Genomic DNA, 17510 nt, shown 5'->3' on the forward strand with positions numbered 1-17510 from the left:
ATTTTATAATTATATGAGCTGCAACTTAGGATAATTTTAAAGGGTAAATGGTTTAAACCCTTTCCTCTAGAGATGGCAAAATAAAAAGAATAGTGTAAATTGGAGACCACCCCAACCTACACATAGAACACCACAACCTACATATACTATCACGATGACGCATAGCAAAATCAGAAACGTGCAGCAAATAGCATACGAGGAAGCGTGCTGACAAGGCAGACATATGCATACATCACAATTAAAATTTATTTGTTATTAAATACATTTTAACAGCAGCAATCAACGACCCAGTTGCAACAAATTTTACACACAATGTAACAGAATGACATTTTTTTCATGTGACTTGCCGGCTCAGTTAGAACCGAGTTGTTAAAGCACAACTATGGCGCCGGACCAACATCCCTTTTTGTGGTTATCGAATATAAAAAAAGATCAGCAGGGCCTGAACATTCCCACACATCGCTATACTTTGTTGCCCACTGTTCACAGCTTTATTTTCTACAGTTGATACTGCATGGAAATAGGCAGCTGAAAATCAAAAGGGGGACTAAGTGCTGCCAATAAGCACTCGCCAATAAGCACTCTCCGTTGAGGGAGTCGGCTGGAGCTATTTATTTCACTATACAGATCGGCAATTTCAGCTACCTCATATATACCAGGCATCAGCTTGCGTTTGCTCCATGTGCGCATTTTTCTGCATGGTCTACCATGTGTCAGATCAGGGTCTTGCATACTGAGGACTCAGTGAAGAAAGCCACATTTTATGCTACGTCGTGCAGCTTGCATAAGATTCTGTAGCTTCTGAATTTATATATATATCCTCTGTACTCTCAACCATACACACAAGTGGAATGCTGCCTTCTGTGGCGAGCAACTGTAGTCTGGTTATGAGTTTCTATGACTCAAAACATCAAACAAATGGCAAACTGAAATATCCCGTGGTCTTAGCTGAAATAAAGTGGCTACAACGGTGCTACATTTTTAAAGCAATGATCTCTAGGATTTTTTAAAGGGCAGCATGAGGTCTCCAGTTGAAATATTCATTATGGAAAAAGGTCAGGCGTGCATGGCCCTCTCTCATCCCAATAAGGACTCCTCCAAAATCTCCTGCTGCCACATCACGAAATTGTATGCAGAGTGAATATACACAGAGTGGCACACATATATACGTGATCCAAGCCGGGCCAAATCCTGTGGTTGAGCCATCAACTTTTCCAAAGACAGCAGGCAAGTATAGTTTACGTGATCACAATAAATTTACACTGAGGGTAACATAGACCTAGTGGATCACCAGAACATAGAAACCTGCTGACAATGCTAAGGAGGATTCATATGGCAAGGCTCCGGTGTGACTTGCCAAAAAAATATGTCATAGTCAACACAAACGAATTTCTAATAGCTTTCGGAAAAACACACTGGATTATTTCTGCGAATCAAATTCGATATCATAAAATTTTATAATGAAAACTAAGATCCATTTAAGATACACTCCTGCAGTTGACACAGCGATGCTAAATGGTTGGCCAGGAGATAAGCTGCAATAAAACAAGTGTCTAACCATTCAGTTTCTGAAAACAGGTTCAGTTGGCGGTCAAGGTGCAGGACCGCAGTCCTTGGTGAGAACAGTAAAAATAATTTAAAACTAATGGGATGCAGAGGAACACTGGCGAATGTTTTCCCTAAAGGCAGCTGAATGGACTTAAAAACACACAGGCCTGGAACACAGACACAAACATGCCACAGAATCCCGAAAGGCCAAGGACAAGTCATAATTTTGACTACACAACGCAGCAGTTTTTGCGCCAAGGATATATGTATGACTGAGCACTGCATTAAGTGGGCGAGGGGGTGTCTTCATGCGATCTGTTCTTTTTAAAAACGGGGAGCAGCTTCAAAGCTGAAGGAACCGGGCGTAACAGGAATTGCTACAATTTGTGTAACACTTCCACCATCCAAAAAGCACCAAAGGAAGATTGCCTATTTCCTGTTTTGGGGCAATTGCACTCCGTTGCATATGAGAAGGGTTCTGGTTTCGGTCTAATCACAACTACCGGAGAGTAGCCAAAGACGAGGAATCAATTGAGTAAACAAAGCAACAGAATCTCTCATTTCCTGAACTGTGAAACCCTGAAGAGACGTAACAGAACTGATTGCACGAAACCGTTGAGATAAAATAATAATAATAATTTTAAAAGGTCTATTCCGTCAGAGCACGCTGTGCGGAAACCCTGGCAATTACTTCCTATTGTATTTAATAAAGGCTGTGAATAGTGGGATTTTTTTTCTTCCTGCTGAAGTCCAGAACTTGGTAACTTTATTGAAAGAGATCATTTGAGGATTGGCTGTGTCAGATTTCGGGTATTGATAGCGACAACCACCCTAGCACAAGCTCCTTTCCCCCCAGGAAGCTTACCACTGCAAATCATGGGTGTGATCATCAGCAAGAGATACTCAACCAACGACAAACACCATCAATGAGATACCTACTCGCTTCTGCTTCAGATTATTGTCATTCTGAAGTAGTCATGACATCTGCAGTGTTGTAGGTAAGGTGTGTGTGGGCAAGTAATGCATCCATCAACATTGCAGCACTTAAAACCCCCCCACCTGTAAACGGTCTTCAAAATGGCAGCCTTTTTGAACTGGTAAAAAAAAAAATCTTATTCAAATGGTGAATTGACAAACTACTAGAAGCGTGTTGCATGGAGAGTGCAATTGGAATTTTTTTTTTCTTAATTTAGATATGATTTAAGAACGGATCTTTGGCCATTTTCAGAATCTGACAACCATTTTATTACTTTAAATTTAACTGGTGCGTCACAACCAGAGATGCACAAGTCTGTAAGACAAAATGCATGCACAAATCCTCTGCGTCATACTCCTCCTCAGTGCCACATCATCTCCTTCCATGACAACATATACTATTTGCTATCAATTCTTATCTGGAATTTTTGGGGCATTTGCTAAACTCTTGCAGCTGGTACAAAGAACACACCATCATTGCCACTGGCCAAACGAGGACGAGGTTTTCAATGCTTGGCTGACAGTGCGCGTATCTGCTGTTGCCTCTTTACTCGTTCTCGTCCATAAAACCCAGCATGGTTTACAGGACAAAAAAGCCTGGAACAGACCATTCACGTGGTGATGCATCATCCGTGCAGTATGCATGACCAGTGCAGCATGGTCAGACAGCTCACTGGGCTGCAGCACGCAAAGAATCCATGGTTGGTTCACACCTCATTGACAGCGTCTTTCAGAAGGAAACACAAGAACATCACAAAGCATCACATCTTCCCCATAGTGCCAGGCTCCAAAAAGGAAAAAAAATCTCATCTTTCAGTAGGCAGGATACACTCCTAGCTTGACCCACACTTACCACAACTAAGAAACAAGAAACATTTGAGGTTATACCTCATCAATTAGCAACAGGTCCTTCAAGAAACCACAATCTCACCATATTTCATTAAACGCCAGTTGGTCTGCTGAATTCTGTAGTGCTTTCAATATAGTGCAATTGCCCTTCGCTCAATGCCATGATTTCCCCCTCTTGTTCGGCTTGATTTCGACTGGTGAAAATGAATGCAGGGCAGATTGTTTGAAATCTGTCTCAGACACTCAGCATTGTCCCTTGCAGTAGCACTCGACCTGGAGAGTGCAACCAGTAGGAACAGAAGTCCAGGAGCACCAAAAGGTCCAAGTAGTAGCGCTGTAGCACGAATTTGGTGACCTCTCACAAAGTCAGTCACACAAATTACTCAGTTGTGCTCTCTCCTAATACAGGTCACGCAGAAGCACCAATGGCAGAAGAGAACACAAATAAAAAAATGAGAAACAGCAATGCCACTGATTACATGGATACCGTGAAGCATCCAATACAATGGTGACGGATGGATTTGACGAAGGCATCGAGTGCTCTCTTGAGTGTATCCATGGGATAAAACGAGGAAGGTGAGGCAGAGAAAAAGCAAACCATCCACGCCGAGTGGACAGCGAACAAGGTGCTTGGGTGCTCTTAATGACAAAGTATAGATCAATACATTTTTACAAAGCAGTGCCGTCCCAACTCTGAAATTGGACAGGTCTGTGTGCGTTGGAAACAGCTGAAGTCTTCGGAAGGAAAGAAAACAAAAATCAAACAGTCCAAACTTCTATGTACAACTGTCCCAAACGTAGCCACTCTGGATTAAAGCCAGATCAGAACAACATCTTGCCCGCCGCCTTTTCAGTCGACTTCTTCCATGTTGCTGTAAGGGGGATCTGGGTCTGCAGTATGGGAGAAGGGCTCTGGGACAACCTCTTCCAGCTCAGGGGGTGCCTCGGGATTCACGCCTGATACGAATGACATCTGCCCGACACCCTGCAACCAGAAGATGCCAGATATTAGTCAATACATATCACACATTTCAATAAACGTACTTACTGCTAAATATATCCCCTAGAAGTTTTACAGGTCTTCCAAACGAAGCTTCATAACAATTAACAGTATAAAGGAAAACACAGAAAATACAAACCAAGGGAGAGGCAAATAGAAGTCAGGTTTGAAGAATCTCAATAGAAGGCAAATACCTGGTCTTTGAGGGGGTTTTCCATATCTCTGGAAAAACAATCAAATCTTCTCAGCTGCACGTGTTCAGGGGAAATCTCTAGGAGAGGCAATCAGCGACCCCTCCGAATACAAGGAAGTCCTCCATGAACCATGCACTATTACTTTAATAGGAATCCATAACTTATCTGGTCAAAACCTTACCTACTGACTTGACCCACAGAGATTGTTTAAGTGATCACTCTCTTACTTATCTTGATAGAAGCAATGTCATTGTCACACACAGTGACAGGATGCAAAGCTTGATGTCCCTTTATCCAAAAGATATACTCGAACACTTACCATAGAAAGCTTTAGTCAGAGTATGAAGAAAAGTCTCCATATTGCTTGTGGTCGTGTCCCACAGCCACCACAGAGAATTTAATACAAAGTGTGCAGTTTGCTATTAAAAGGGACAGTATGATCTAAGATGCGTGCTGAAGTGTTACCTGAGAACTCCTCAGGTGAAGTCAATTCACTTCAAGGGGGTAAACAACATAACTAGTTCATGGGGAAATGAAGCAGGGTTCTTAACAAAAAAAAGCGAGTAATTAAATGTACTTTGAGATGAAGCTTCAATTACATTTAAATAATGGAGTTAATCATTATCCCACCCAGAAACTAATTTAATGGCAACCAATTTAATATAGTAAATATTGATTCAGTGGGAAAATAATATTGTTTGTGGAATAGGACTTCAGTGTCAAAGAACACAGAGAGATGAGTCTACCACTGACCCGGAATACCGTGTGCAGAGTTTTGTAGTCAATAAAAGTCCATTTGTACCTGCTTAGGAACATGGATAGAGGTCAATGCAGATAGTCTGTGGCAGGTATGAAACGGGGGCTCTGGGCACAGATAGTTACTGTAGCGTAAACGCATCAGGACGAAGGGGATAGGTAGGGAATATATCCCAGGTGCTGACAAAATACACTGCCTCCTCCCCTTAGTGAAAAGGTAATAACCTCTTCCACACAGTCACCATCTGCCATCAATAAAGGAACACTTGGTAATAACTCACTACTTGAGATGATTTAGGCTAACACGAACTCTAGAATTAAATGTAATCCGCATTGTAGGGGGTAACTGGAAAGATGGCACACAAGGGTGGTTGCAGGACTGTAATGGTAAAAAGGCTGCTTTTAGTACATTCAATAACCTTTCCCCCTACACAGTCAAAGCAATTATAGAATTGTATATTTCTTCTTAAGTACTTTTGGTCCTCAGACAACCTAATAAAGCAGATCTAAAACTTCCTAGCAATTTTTAAACATGGCATACAGGAAGTAAACTATGATCTGCTACTTTTCGAAAAAAAATAGTCGACCAAGAATTTCCATTGAATCTGTCCTCCAAAGGTATGCACTATATACTTCAGTAAATCTTCCCACGGGCACAATTCTCAATGCTTTGACGTGGACACTGGGTGCGCCCCTGGATCAGGATAAGTTGCAAAGGATGTTAGCGCCACTGTGATTCCTACCTAGGCACCTTCAGAATGGCCTCTATCAGAAAACTGTGGTAAAGGAAAAGGGACAAGTTGATTTACTTCCTCTCTACACTTGTTACAATTATATACATATCTTAATTTTGCAACATACATGTTGGTATGCCATTGCACTCTAGATAAAGTGAAAAGCATTGTTACAAACTAGTCTCTCAAAAATGTGAACTAAATGTAAAGGCATTGAAAGAAAGAAATCTGGGGTCACTGGTGCCAGCACACCCTTTATGGTCTATGCTGATGTCATTATCGGAGTTTGAGTGGCCTTCATTATGGCAACTAGCATTACCTAGTACTCGGCTATTGCAGCAAAAAACAGAAAAAGAAAAATGTGGGTGGAGCCTGGGTTCAGGATACCAATATTTATATCAATAACCCAATCAAAGTTAAAAACATTTCCACTTGTTATATCTGCACCCAACTCTCAACATAATTAAGAGTCCAACATTCACACCCAGAAAGATATAGGCCTGCCATTGGAAAGATTACTCGATTACCATTGTTTGGTTCACCCCACACACACACTTCATTCGTAAAATTGCTACGTGGCCAGTACATTTCCACGATATAAACTATAAGCGGCTCCGTTGGGTAGAACCAAAGATTTCTTTTATGATCTCAATAATTCTTGAGAAAGATCCAAATGATAAATCAAGTACCATAGGCTGCACACAACAAGAATTCACAGTAAATGAACGTTCCTTATTGCCTTTTAGTCAAAAATTATTTTTTATATATCAAATTTTCAAATCAGCTGTCAAACACAATTCAAGATATAGTAACGTAAGAATATAGCCCAGCAATTGGTGACTGCTGCGACAAGTGGTGAAACAGACCAGAATTATATCAAATTCATACAAAACCAGACAACAACATAAAAGGTCTCGGTCCTATTTTTAATTTGAACAGTAACCCACAATGTCTATAAATGTATGGTTACAATGACTCAGGAAATGAGAAAACACTCTGCACTATTTTGCACTTACTTTCATAGCTCCAATGCTATCTCCATTTATATAGCAATGTGTACAAAAAAAGCTTGGGTGATGTCACGAGTGATGTCACAAAACACGTCATAGAGTGATGCAATATGCGAGGTCATAGGCACTGCATGGTGAACGGGTGAACGTCTGTGGTACTTTCAGTTCAAAACGTTAATGTTGTCACTGACATGTTCACCTAACTATAGCATTACTTTAACCTTTGTTTTGTTCAGTGAATTTGTAAGATTTTTTTGTAAAGTAATATTTTACTACCATATGTAAAGCCAACACCCCACCGCACAAGGGGGATGGGTCCATGTGCGCCACCCCCCCCCCCCCAGCCTTTTTAAGTCCTGAAAACCCCATTCCTCAGTTCTTTTTTTTTGGCCACCCTCTCCCAGACATGATAGTTCCTGGGGACCCCATAACCTAGGGTTTTTTATATTTATGAAAGTAGGGAGGAGGCCGTGTGGCCCCCTCCAAGCCTTATTTGGCCCTGGGACCCTATTCCCAGGGACTTTTTTTATTTTTAGAAAGGGGAGGGCGGGCCTCCTGACCCCCCTCCCCCATTAGGCTCTGGTGGTTATCCCCAAGGCAATTTGTTTTTTAATTAAAGGGGTGTTGGGGGGAGGGTTTCTAGGGGCACAGTCCCTTCTCCCTGATCGCATTTTTTTAAATTAAAGGGGAGGGGGGCTGCGTGCCTGCACTGTTAAAGGTGGGTGTCTTAGTGCCCTAGCTCTCCCCCCGCATGCAGCGGGAGCTGGCTCTGTTTAGCTACTAATGCTGCTCCCTCTGGGTGGGAACAATATTTTGATCTGTTTCCTTGTCTGCATCAGTGGGGGCAGAGAAACAGACTAAACGCTTGCTCTCAGCTGGGAGGAGTCCTTTTAAAGCTCTTGCCCATCGGGAGCAGACTTTTTTTGCTCCTGCTTGACAGGAAATTAAAAAAAATGCTCCTGCAAAGTTGGTGCAGGCCGGGAAACCACCACTGTCCCAGGGTGGGCTCCCCAGGACATTTTATGTGAACTGGCAATGCGGGAGATGGGGTCCCTGGGGTCATTTGGCTGGGGGGGGGGGGGACGCCGGCCCACACCATTTTCAGTAATTCGGGCCAGGGGTGGGCTGCCCAGGCCTTTAGAGACTTGGGGAGGGGGGCCAGGCAGACCCTCTCCCCCTTTTTAGGTCTCGCCTGTCGATGCGCATGCGCATCGAGCAAGCGAGACTATAGGGGCTCATCGACTCTTTATCTAACTGCAAGGAATCGTGGCGATTCCTTGCAGTGCCCGTGACTTTTAAGGTCAATGCGCATGCGCATTAAGCTTATGCGCATTGACCTTAAAAGTCACGGGCGCGTTTACCCGCTCCGCCCCCTCCCGCCGTGTCGCCTTGCCTACTCTCTCTCTCCCCTCTCCGCCCCCGTTCCGCCCCCTCCCCTTCGTGTCGCATTTCTCCTCCCCCCTCCCCTCTCTTCCCTCCGGCTTCTTTTTTTTGGTTTATTTTACTCGCACCTCTCCCCTCTCCGCCCCCTCCCCCGTTCCGCCCCCTCCCGCCGTGTCGCCTTGCCTACTCTCTCTCTCCCCTCTCCGCCCCCGTTCCGCCCCCTCCCCTTCCCGCCGTGTCGCATTTCTCCTCCCCCCTCCCCTCTCTTCCCTCCGGCTTCTTTTTTTTTGTTTATTTTACTCGCACCTCTCCCCTCTCCGCCCCCTCCCCTTCCCGCCGTGTTACTTCTATGGGGTCTCAAACGTGTGCCTCAGACGTTCAGCTAAAACAATATGCAAATAAGTGTGCACATCACTGTTCCAGTGCGCTGCATTAAATACTGCAAACTTTTGCTTTCAAAATGGCTGTGCGCTTTGACGTCATGCATGCACCCCGTCCGGAACACAGCGCTCCTTTGGCACTCCGACACACTGGCATGCTGCTTGGAATCTCCTGATTGTTATGCACGCAAAAAGAAACTCCCACGCGGCAGCGCTGACAGAGATGCGTGTTAGCCGATGAGGTACTATACAGTTTGCGTGGATTTACCCATGTAAACCCGGGGTCTGGGGTATAGATTGAGCAGACGTCCGATAATTTGAATACTGCTGATGTCTGCCTCGTATCGCTGTTCCCCTTTTGTTTTCCTGTTGTTGAAGGCTTCGCCTCCCCTACTCCTCCTACTCTCCTCCCACTCTCCTCCCGTCTGTTCCCGCACTCCTCCCCGGCTCCCCGGCCGCCTCACACGCCTGCTGGCTTCACTCCCCGCTGCAGGCGGCCCTGCGCACTCTAACCGCCGGCAAATCTACACAACCGCACTAAATAGGCTCACCAATGAGCAATGTACAATATGCAAATTTCATCTTGACATGTACACCCCACTGGCAATGACAGACGTTGTACACCTACTCAGTACATTTGTAAACGCTGCAAATACCTCAAAAACTGTTTAGTGTCGAAATGGTCCTCAATTTTGAATCCTATGCAGTTGCAATGTACACCATAATTACAGCGTGCGTATGGCTCTAGAAACCGGTCTGAAATTTTGAATCAATGACAGAGTAACCTGCAAAACAGTGTTATTATTTGAACAACGCTGACATTCTCTCTCTCACACACTAATACACAATCAAGCTAACGTACATATTACACAAACATATACACCGGCACACACTCAGATATACACAAAAACGAATACACACATATATAGCAAATCACGCCCCCAAAGACACAAATAAACAAACAAGTACCCAGACACACACCCAAAGACACACTCACACACGAATACATACACCTACCCTCTACGACACGCAGATACGCACAAACATCCTCACACTGACACACACATATATCGATACACAATCACGCAAACGCAGATGATCTTATTAACAAACACACATGCACTCACACAAAAACACAGACGTACACACATTGCCCTCACACGCTCAAACACAGATATAAACACGCACTTAGATACACACTCAGACACGCACGCTTACACACACACATTCTTACATTTCTGTACCATGCCCCTACCAGACAAGCACACGTATACAGACACACACCACGCAAGTTCACACCCGCCTCTCCCACAATTGCCACTGTTTACGTTCATACATCAGCCGTCACGTAATGTACGTTTCGCCCTTAAAATAAATCAAAATGTACTGAGTGTGATCAAATATAGGAGTCTTCAAACCTAAATGCAGCATAAATGCATAAAGACAGTGAAGCAACACAAAGAGATGTCTGTCAGCTGTCCCCGTCTATCATGGGTTGTGTGTACACACTGTCTAGATAAGTGCACATAACCGATCCGTTATTAATGGTTTCCTATCTCAACAGAGACGCTACTGTTCGTATATGATATATAAGCATCAGTGACGCGCTTCGTGCACGCAGCTTCCGTCCGTCGGTCGCTCCAGCCCTCTGGCTGAGATATTCCTAGAATGTACAACGCATCTGACAGAGCCATGGGAGCCCGGGCCTATGCTGAGGGAGTCTGAGCGGGACAGATCCATCGAGGCTCGAGGGTGAGGGGTGCACGTCCTTCACACGCCCTCGGGTGCGAGGAGGACCGTGCTGCACCCTGGTTACTGGGCCTCCTTATTCTAGGCCCTGTTGTCTGAATTGCAAGAGTGTACTTACATACAAACAAACGGTCACAGCAGTAAGTCCTATTTATTCCTACTAATATGGCAAAGGAACACCATCTTTCTACACATTAGTTATTTCCTTTCTGTATGCAACTTTTCATGAGGAATATGGAATGAAGTGATAGTGTCGAAGTGAACGCACATTTTGGAAGGTGTGAACACTGAGCAATATACACATGTTTATGCGGGCAAGCAGTTAGTCCCTTAATTCATATCGCTCCACACACACACTCACCCTCACTCACACTCACCCACCCTCACTCACCCTCACCCTCACTCACCTTCACCCCCACTCACCCTCAACCCCTCACCCTCAACCCCTCACCCTCCCTCACCCTCAACCCCTCACCCTCACTCACCCTCAACCCCTCACTCACCCTCAACCCCTCACCCTCACTCACCCTCAACCCCTCACCAACTCACCCACACTCACCCTCACTCACACTCACCCACCCCCACTCACCCTCACTCACCCTCACTCACCCTTACTCACCCTCACTCACCCTCACCCACCCTCACTCACCCTCACCCTCACTCACCCTCAACCCCTCACCCTCACTCACCCTCAACCCCTCACCCACCCTCAACCCCTCACCCTCAACCCCTCACCCTCAACCCCTCACCCACCCTCACTCACCCTCACCCTCACCCTCACTCACCCTCAACCCCTCACCCTCACTCACCCTCAACCTCATGCTAAAGATTTACAAAAAAACCCATTAACAATTCTAAAAGCACTAACTCTAATGCTGCGAGACCTATTGCATTTCTAATGCTTGTTTCATTTTGTTTTTAGAAATTTCAGTTCCGGGGGTGGGCTACCATGGACCCGGATAGCTTGGAGAGGGCCCTACCCCTTATACACTAATTTCAGTCCCAGTTGGGCTCCCCTGAGCCTGTCTTGGCACAGGGAGGAGGGCGTTGTGGCACCCTCACGTTTATTATTGAAATTGGCCCCTGGGGATGGGTCCCCCGGGCCTCTGAAGGCTTGAGAAGGGGGGCCAATACCCTTATATTAATTTGTCTTTTTTTACTTCAGGACAGGGACCTAAATCCCTCAATTCTGTAATGATAGGCTGCACATTTTGAGCTCGCTCTCGCAGGAGTCAGACTCCTGCAGGAGCGAGATGGCTCAGTGGAAATAAATCTCAGTGAACCAATCAGAACACTAGTTTTAAATTGCTGCTCCCACAAGAGTCTCTCAAGCCTCTCTTGAACCCAACCGTCGAGATATACAATTTTGTTTGAACCTTAATTTCTTAAAAACTAATGAACTGATTTAGATCAAATAGCACAATCTGTGGACAAAGACCTAGCTGCAAGCCAAATTTGGTGCAATTCTGTTTCGCAATTTCTGCTGTAGCACTTCTTAAAGAAGTCAATGGAAAATGCATGGGGATTTCCAATTTGTGTTTACCACCCTTTTTTTCTGCCCTTGTTCGATGGATCACCCAGAAACATTCCAAGTTGAGACTAGTCAAAAAGTAGAATCTTTTTGGAAAGTTTAGTTACGATTCGGCAAATGGGGACAAAGTTATTAGCAACATAAAAACACTTTTCCCATGGAACAGCTGACCTAACTATAACAACCCACATTCATTACCACAGCGCAAAAGTAAAACGCAAATTTATTACTAGAGTACAGCAAAACTTACATAAGAAAAACATGGATTAGTGCCTCAAAAATTGCACAAGACAATTGAATCATACAAGGAAACTACTCTTCTAGCAGCCAGGAGGCCTCTGCAATGAGGGTACACCGTATGTCACGAATTTAATTCTTTGAATCTTTGTTTTGTTCAAATATCTTTTGCTTAAACAAATACATATGAGGAAATGTCATGGCATTAACAATACATGGATATGCTCTAGATATAATGCACAAGTTACCTACCTTCGGTAACAATATATCTGTAAGAAACAGTAGTTAGTATTAGATTCCTTACCTTAGAATATCCCCAGGCCTCAGACTGGATCCGGAAACTTTGCGTAGCAGTACCATTGCGCGTCGGTAGGCGTTGTCTCCGGCTCTGCGTCCGTCGTCGGTGTCGGGATGACGTCGCTGGAGCACTTAGACGCCGCCCTCGCGCTCTGATGTCAGTTTTTATACACAGCTTTTCCGCGCCAGAAACGCAGAGCCATGATAAAAACGAACACTGGTGCCATCAAACTAGGGCCCTGAAAGGGGATGACCTTAACCCTAGATATCGGTTCGCAGAACGGGGAGGATGGGTGGGGCGGTAAGGATTCTAATACGAACTACTGTTTCTTACAGATATATCGTTACCGAAGGTAAGTAACTTGTGCATCTGAAAGAAACAGGTTAGTATTAGATTCCTTACCTTAGAATAGATACCCCAGCAATACCAACCCCCGGTGGTGGGTCTGCGAACTAATAATCACACCAGAAAGTCCTGGAGGACGGAACAGCCAAAGAAGCCGTCCCTCAGGACTTGGCTGTCCAGGCAGTAGTGTCTTGCTAACGTGTGCAGCGAGGCCCACGTAGTTGCCTGGCAGATGTCCTGCAAGGGGACTCCCCGGCCCAGGGCAGTAGTAGCCGCCGTGGCCCGAGTGGAATGGGCTCTCAGCCCAACAGGAGGCTCATTTGTAGCCAAAAGAGTAGCATACCTTGATGCACAACACGACGCACCGAGAGATGGTACACTTGTGCACCGCCCGACCTTTCTTAGCGCCCACGTAACCAACAAAGAGTTGGTCATCCACCCAGCACTGGCGTGTGCGATCCAAATAGAATGAGAGCGCACGTTTTGGGTCCAGACGGTAGAGCCGCTCTTCCTCTTTAGAGGGATGCTGAGGTGGAAAGAAGGTGGGCAAGGGGATGGACTGCCCGATGTGGAAGGCTGTGACTACTTTGGGCAGGAAAGAGGGTCTTGTCCGCAACACAACCTTGTCCGGATGGGCAGAAAAGAAGGGAGGCTTGGATGAAAAAGACTGGAGCTCACTCACTCTCTTGGCAGAGGTGATGGCAACCAGGAAAGCAGTCTTAAGGGTAAGAAGACGGAGAGGACAGTTCTGAAGTGGCTCGAAGGGAGCGCACATCAGAAAAGAAAGTACAAGGTTCAAGTCCCACTGAGGCATCACAAAAGGAACAGGGGGCAACATATGAGTGATGCCCTTTAAGAATCTGTTAACAACCGGGGACTTGAACAAAGAAGGCTGATCAGGTAGCCTTAAGAAGGCGGAAAGGGCAGAAAGGTAGCCCTTCATAGTGCCAGAGCAGAGCCCTGCTGGCCAAGAGAAAGAAGGAAGAGGAGAACCTCAGAAAGAGGGGCAGAAAGGGGATCCACAGCCTTTGCTGTGGACCAGGCCACAAACTTGTTCCACATGCAGGCATATACAGACTTTTTGGAGGGACGCCTGGCTGCCAGAATGACATCACAAACTTCAAGAGGCAAGTCAAATGGCCTCAACTGTCGCCGCTCAATCTCTAAGCATGGAGGTGGAGACTGGACAGGTTCGGGTGGAGGACCGTCCCCTGCTGCTGCGACAGAAGGTCCTCCTGAAGAGGCAGACGAATCGGGGGATCGACAGACATACTGAGCAGCTCTGGATATCAGTATCTTCGCGCCCAGTCCGGAGCCACAAGGATAACTTGGGCCCGGTCGCGCATGATCTTCTTCAGCACTCTGGGCAGAAGTGGTATAGGCGGAAAGGCGTACAACAGACTGCAGCTCCACTCGCGACGAAAAGCGCCTCTGAGCGAGTGCCGCCTTGGAAATTCCAACGCGCAAAACTGATGACATTGCGCGTTCTCTTCTGTGGCGAATAGATCTAACCAAGGCTCTCCCCACTGCTGAAAGAGGCCTTGCGCCACGTCCGAGTTCAGACGCCATTCGCAATCCATCATGCACTGACGGCTGAGTTTGTCCGCCCTGGCGTTCAGAGAACCTGCCAGGTGTTGAACCACCAGGGTCACGCCCTGATGTTCCAGCTACTGCCAGAGGCGCAGAGCCTCCTGGCATAGGGTCCACGACCCCACCCACCCTATTTGTTGCAGTACCACATGGCGGTGGTGCACTACACTCCCCCGGACAGAGGGGAGGAAATGCCTTCAGTGCAAGTCGGATCGCCCGTAGCTCCAGAAGGTTGATGTGGAGCCGGGACTAAGCCGGAGACCAGAGGCCTTTGATCTCCGCCTCTCCCATGTGGCCCCCCAGCCCTGGAGGGACATATCCGTCACAACTACATGCTTCGGTTGGGGTAGGGAGAGGGATCTGCTTCTGACCCAATAGCGGTCCGTGAGCCACCACTGCAACGGTCTTGCGGTGCCCTCCGTGATCAAGAAATGGTCGGACAGGTTGCCCTGACGCTGGGCCCACTGAAACTTCAGGTCCCACTGCAGAGCCCGCATCCGCCACCTGGCGTGATGCACCAGAAGGATGCAGGAGGCCATCAGCCCCAGAAGCTGCAGCGTCAACCTGACTGAGACTCGGGATAACGGCTGAAAGATCGGAATCAGAGCCTGAATATCCCAAACCCGCTGTTCGGGAGGAAAAACCCCTAACTGCGCCGAATCCAGAACCGCTCCGATGAAGAGGAGCTTCTGAGAGGGGCACAGGTGTGACTTCGGCACATTGATGGAAAACCCCAGCAGGTGCAGGAGGTCGGCCATAGTCTAGAGGTTGCTGACGACGTGCCAGACGAATCGCCGGCAGCTCCAACATGTTGATATGGAGCCGGGACTCCGCTGGAGACCAGAGTCCTCTGATCTCCGCCTCTCCCAAGTGGCCTCCCCAGCCCTGGCGGGACGCGTCCGTCACAACTACGTGCTCCGGTTGGGGAAGGGTGAGGGATCTGCCGTTGACCCAATCGCGGTCCGTGAGCCACCACTGCAGCTGTCTCGCAGTGCCCTCCGAGATCAGGACATGGTCGGACAGGTTGCCCCGGTGCTGGGCCCACTGAAACTTCAGGTCCCACTGCAGAGCCCGCATCCGCCACCGTGCGTGATGCACCAGAAGGATGCAGGAGGCCATCAGCCCCAGAAGCCACAGCGTCAACCTGACCGAAACCCGGGATAACGGCCCGAAGATCGGAATCAGAGCCTGTATATCCCGAACCCGCTGTTCGGGCGGGTAAACCCGAAACTGCGCCGAGTCGAGAAGCGCTCCGATGAAAAGGAACTTCTGAGAGGGGCACAGGTGTGACTTCGGCACATTGATGGAAAATCCCAGCTGGTGCAGGAGATCCGCCGTAGTCTGGAGGTGGCTGACGACTGTCTGGGCCGAGCCCGCCTTCAACAACCAGTCGTCTAGGTAGGGGAAGACTGAAACCCCCTAACCTGCGCAGATGAGCTGCGACCACCGCCATCACTTTCGTGAAAACCTGTGGGGCGCTGGTAAGGCCAAAGGGGAGCACTGTAAACTGAAAGTGCTCATGGCCTACCGTGAACCACAGGTAACGCCGGTGGGCCGGCAGGACGGGGATATGAAAATAAGCGTCCTGCAAGTCCAACGCTACCATCCAGTCTCCTGGGTCCAGGGCAGCTAGGACCTGAGCTAGTGTCAGCATCTTGAACTTCTCCTGCAGAGGGAGCCGTTGACGTTCCGCAGGTCCAAGATAGGGCGTACGCCCCCTTTGCCCTTCTTGGGAACCAGAAAGTAGTGGGAGTAACAACCACACCCTACTTCTGGCCCAGTAACGCGCTCAAACTTCCTCTCGTATAAGTGTCAATCGATCCCCCGACACGCTGTGGTATCGCAGTGGCATGGCTGGAGGGGTCGCCTCGAACGGGAGGGAGTAGACCTTCGGACGATTAGTAGGACCCACCTGTCCGATGTGACAGTGCGCCAATGGAGGTGGTGATGGCGAATCCTGCCCCCCACTGGCGTCACATGGGCCTGAAAGCTCGGACTAGGAAGGTTTTGAGGCGGATGCTGCAGGGGCGGGTGTGGACTGGCCTCGCCGTTGTCCCCGACCGCCGCCACAGCAGTTTCCACGTTTGCCACCGCGCTGGACGGTAGTCTGCGGCCCGTGGCTGGCAGGACGTGTTGGGGCTCCCCTTCCTTGGCCACGTCGGCGCGAGGCTACAAAAAGAATTTCCGAATGTTGCTGACGCAAGGGGGATATTCACAAGGTGAGGAATCCACACGGCAGATGTATCTATCAGAAAGACCAGTGCTTCTATTCAGAATGATTAACAAATTCTACACTAGGAGCTAGGAAACAAAGACATCACCTCACCTTGTAACACATCAAATTGATCGTTTTATTTTATATGCACAAACAGATAATTTGATGCCTCCCCCGATCAGTGAACAGACTCCTGTGCACTAGAGGTCACCCAGGCAGGCATTAACAACATTAAAATAGCTAGTCACACTATTTATTTTTACATGTATTTCTATTTTAATTTGACAGAGTTCCCAGAGGTCCCTGAAATGGGATTCTAAGGTTCCTTTTAAAGTCTGCTGCCCTTTTCATGGGATGAAGATGAAGAGAACCAAAATGGCAGCAGTCAATGAAATGACAGCTGCCAGCAGAATGGCAATGGCACAGACTGGCCTCCACTGACTGCGTGACGTGACAGCATGCTCCTCCTGCCCTGGAAGTTACAGCACGGTTCATTAACAGCCAGCCACTGTGGGTCATTCTCCGGGATCACAAAAGCCACCTGTCAAAGAATTACTGAGATATTTGTCCGGATTCACCCTGACTTACCTGCCTTATATAGCTTACCATTTTCTGTGCTAGTATCTAAGTCTATGCAGGACCAGCAGAAAAATTAAAACAAGGATTATAGAGCACAAAAGTCGCATCAGGAACAAAAATATGAATTCATCACTAGC

General features: G+C 47.3%; 1 protein-coding gene across 3 annotated transcripts in view; it reads right to left on the reverse strand.

The window, feature by feature from the left end:
- Nucleotides 1–208: 208 nt before the first annotated feature.
- The window catches only part of USP19 (ubiquitin specific peptidase 19), a 471392-nt gene continuing 454090 nt past the window's right edge, over nucleotides 209–17510 (reverse strand). For all 3 annotated transcript variants that reach the window (XM_086939352.1, XM_086939351.1, XM_086939350.1), the window contains one exon: nucleotides 209–4357. In XM_086939352.1, coding sequence (XP_086795478.1) covers nucleotides 4223–4357 — 135 coding nt within the window. In that variant the 3' untranslated portion in view covers nucleotides 209–4222. The remainder of the gene's footprint in view (nucleotides 4358–17510) is intronic.

This window comes from Lissotriton vulgaris, chromosome 9 (genome assembly GCF_964263255.1).
Source record: "Lissotriton vulgaris chromosome 9, aLisVul1.2, whole genome shotgun sequence".
NCBI lineage: Eukaryota > Metazoa > Chordata > Amphibia > Caudata > Salamandridae > Lissotriton > Lissotriton vulgaris.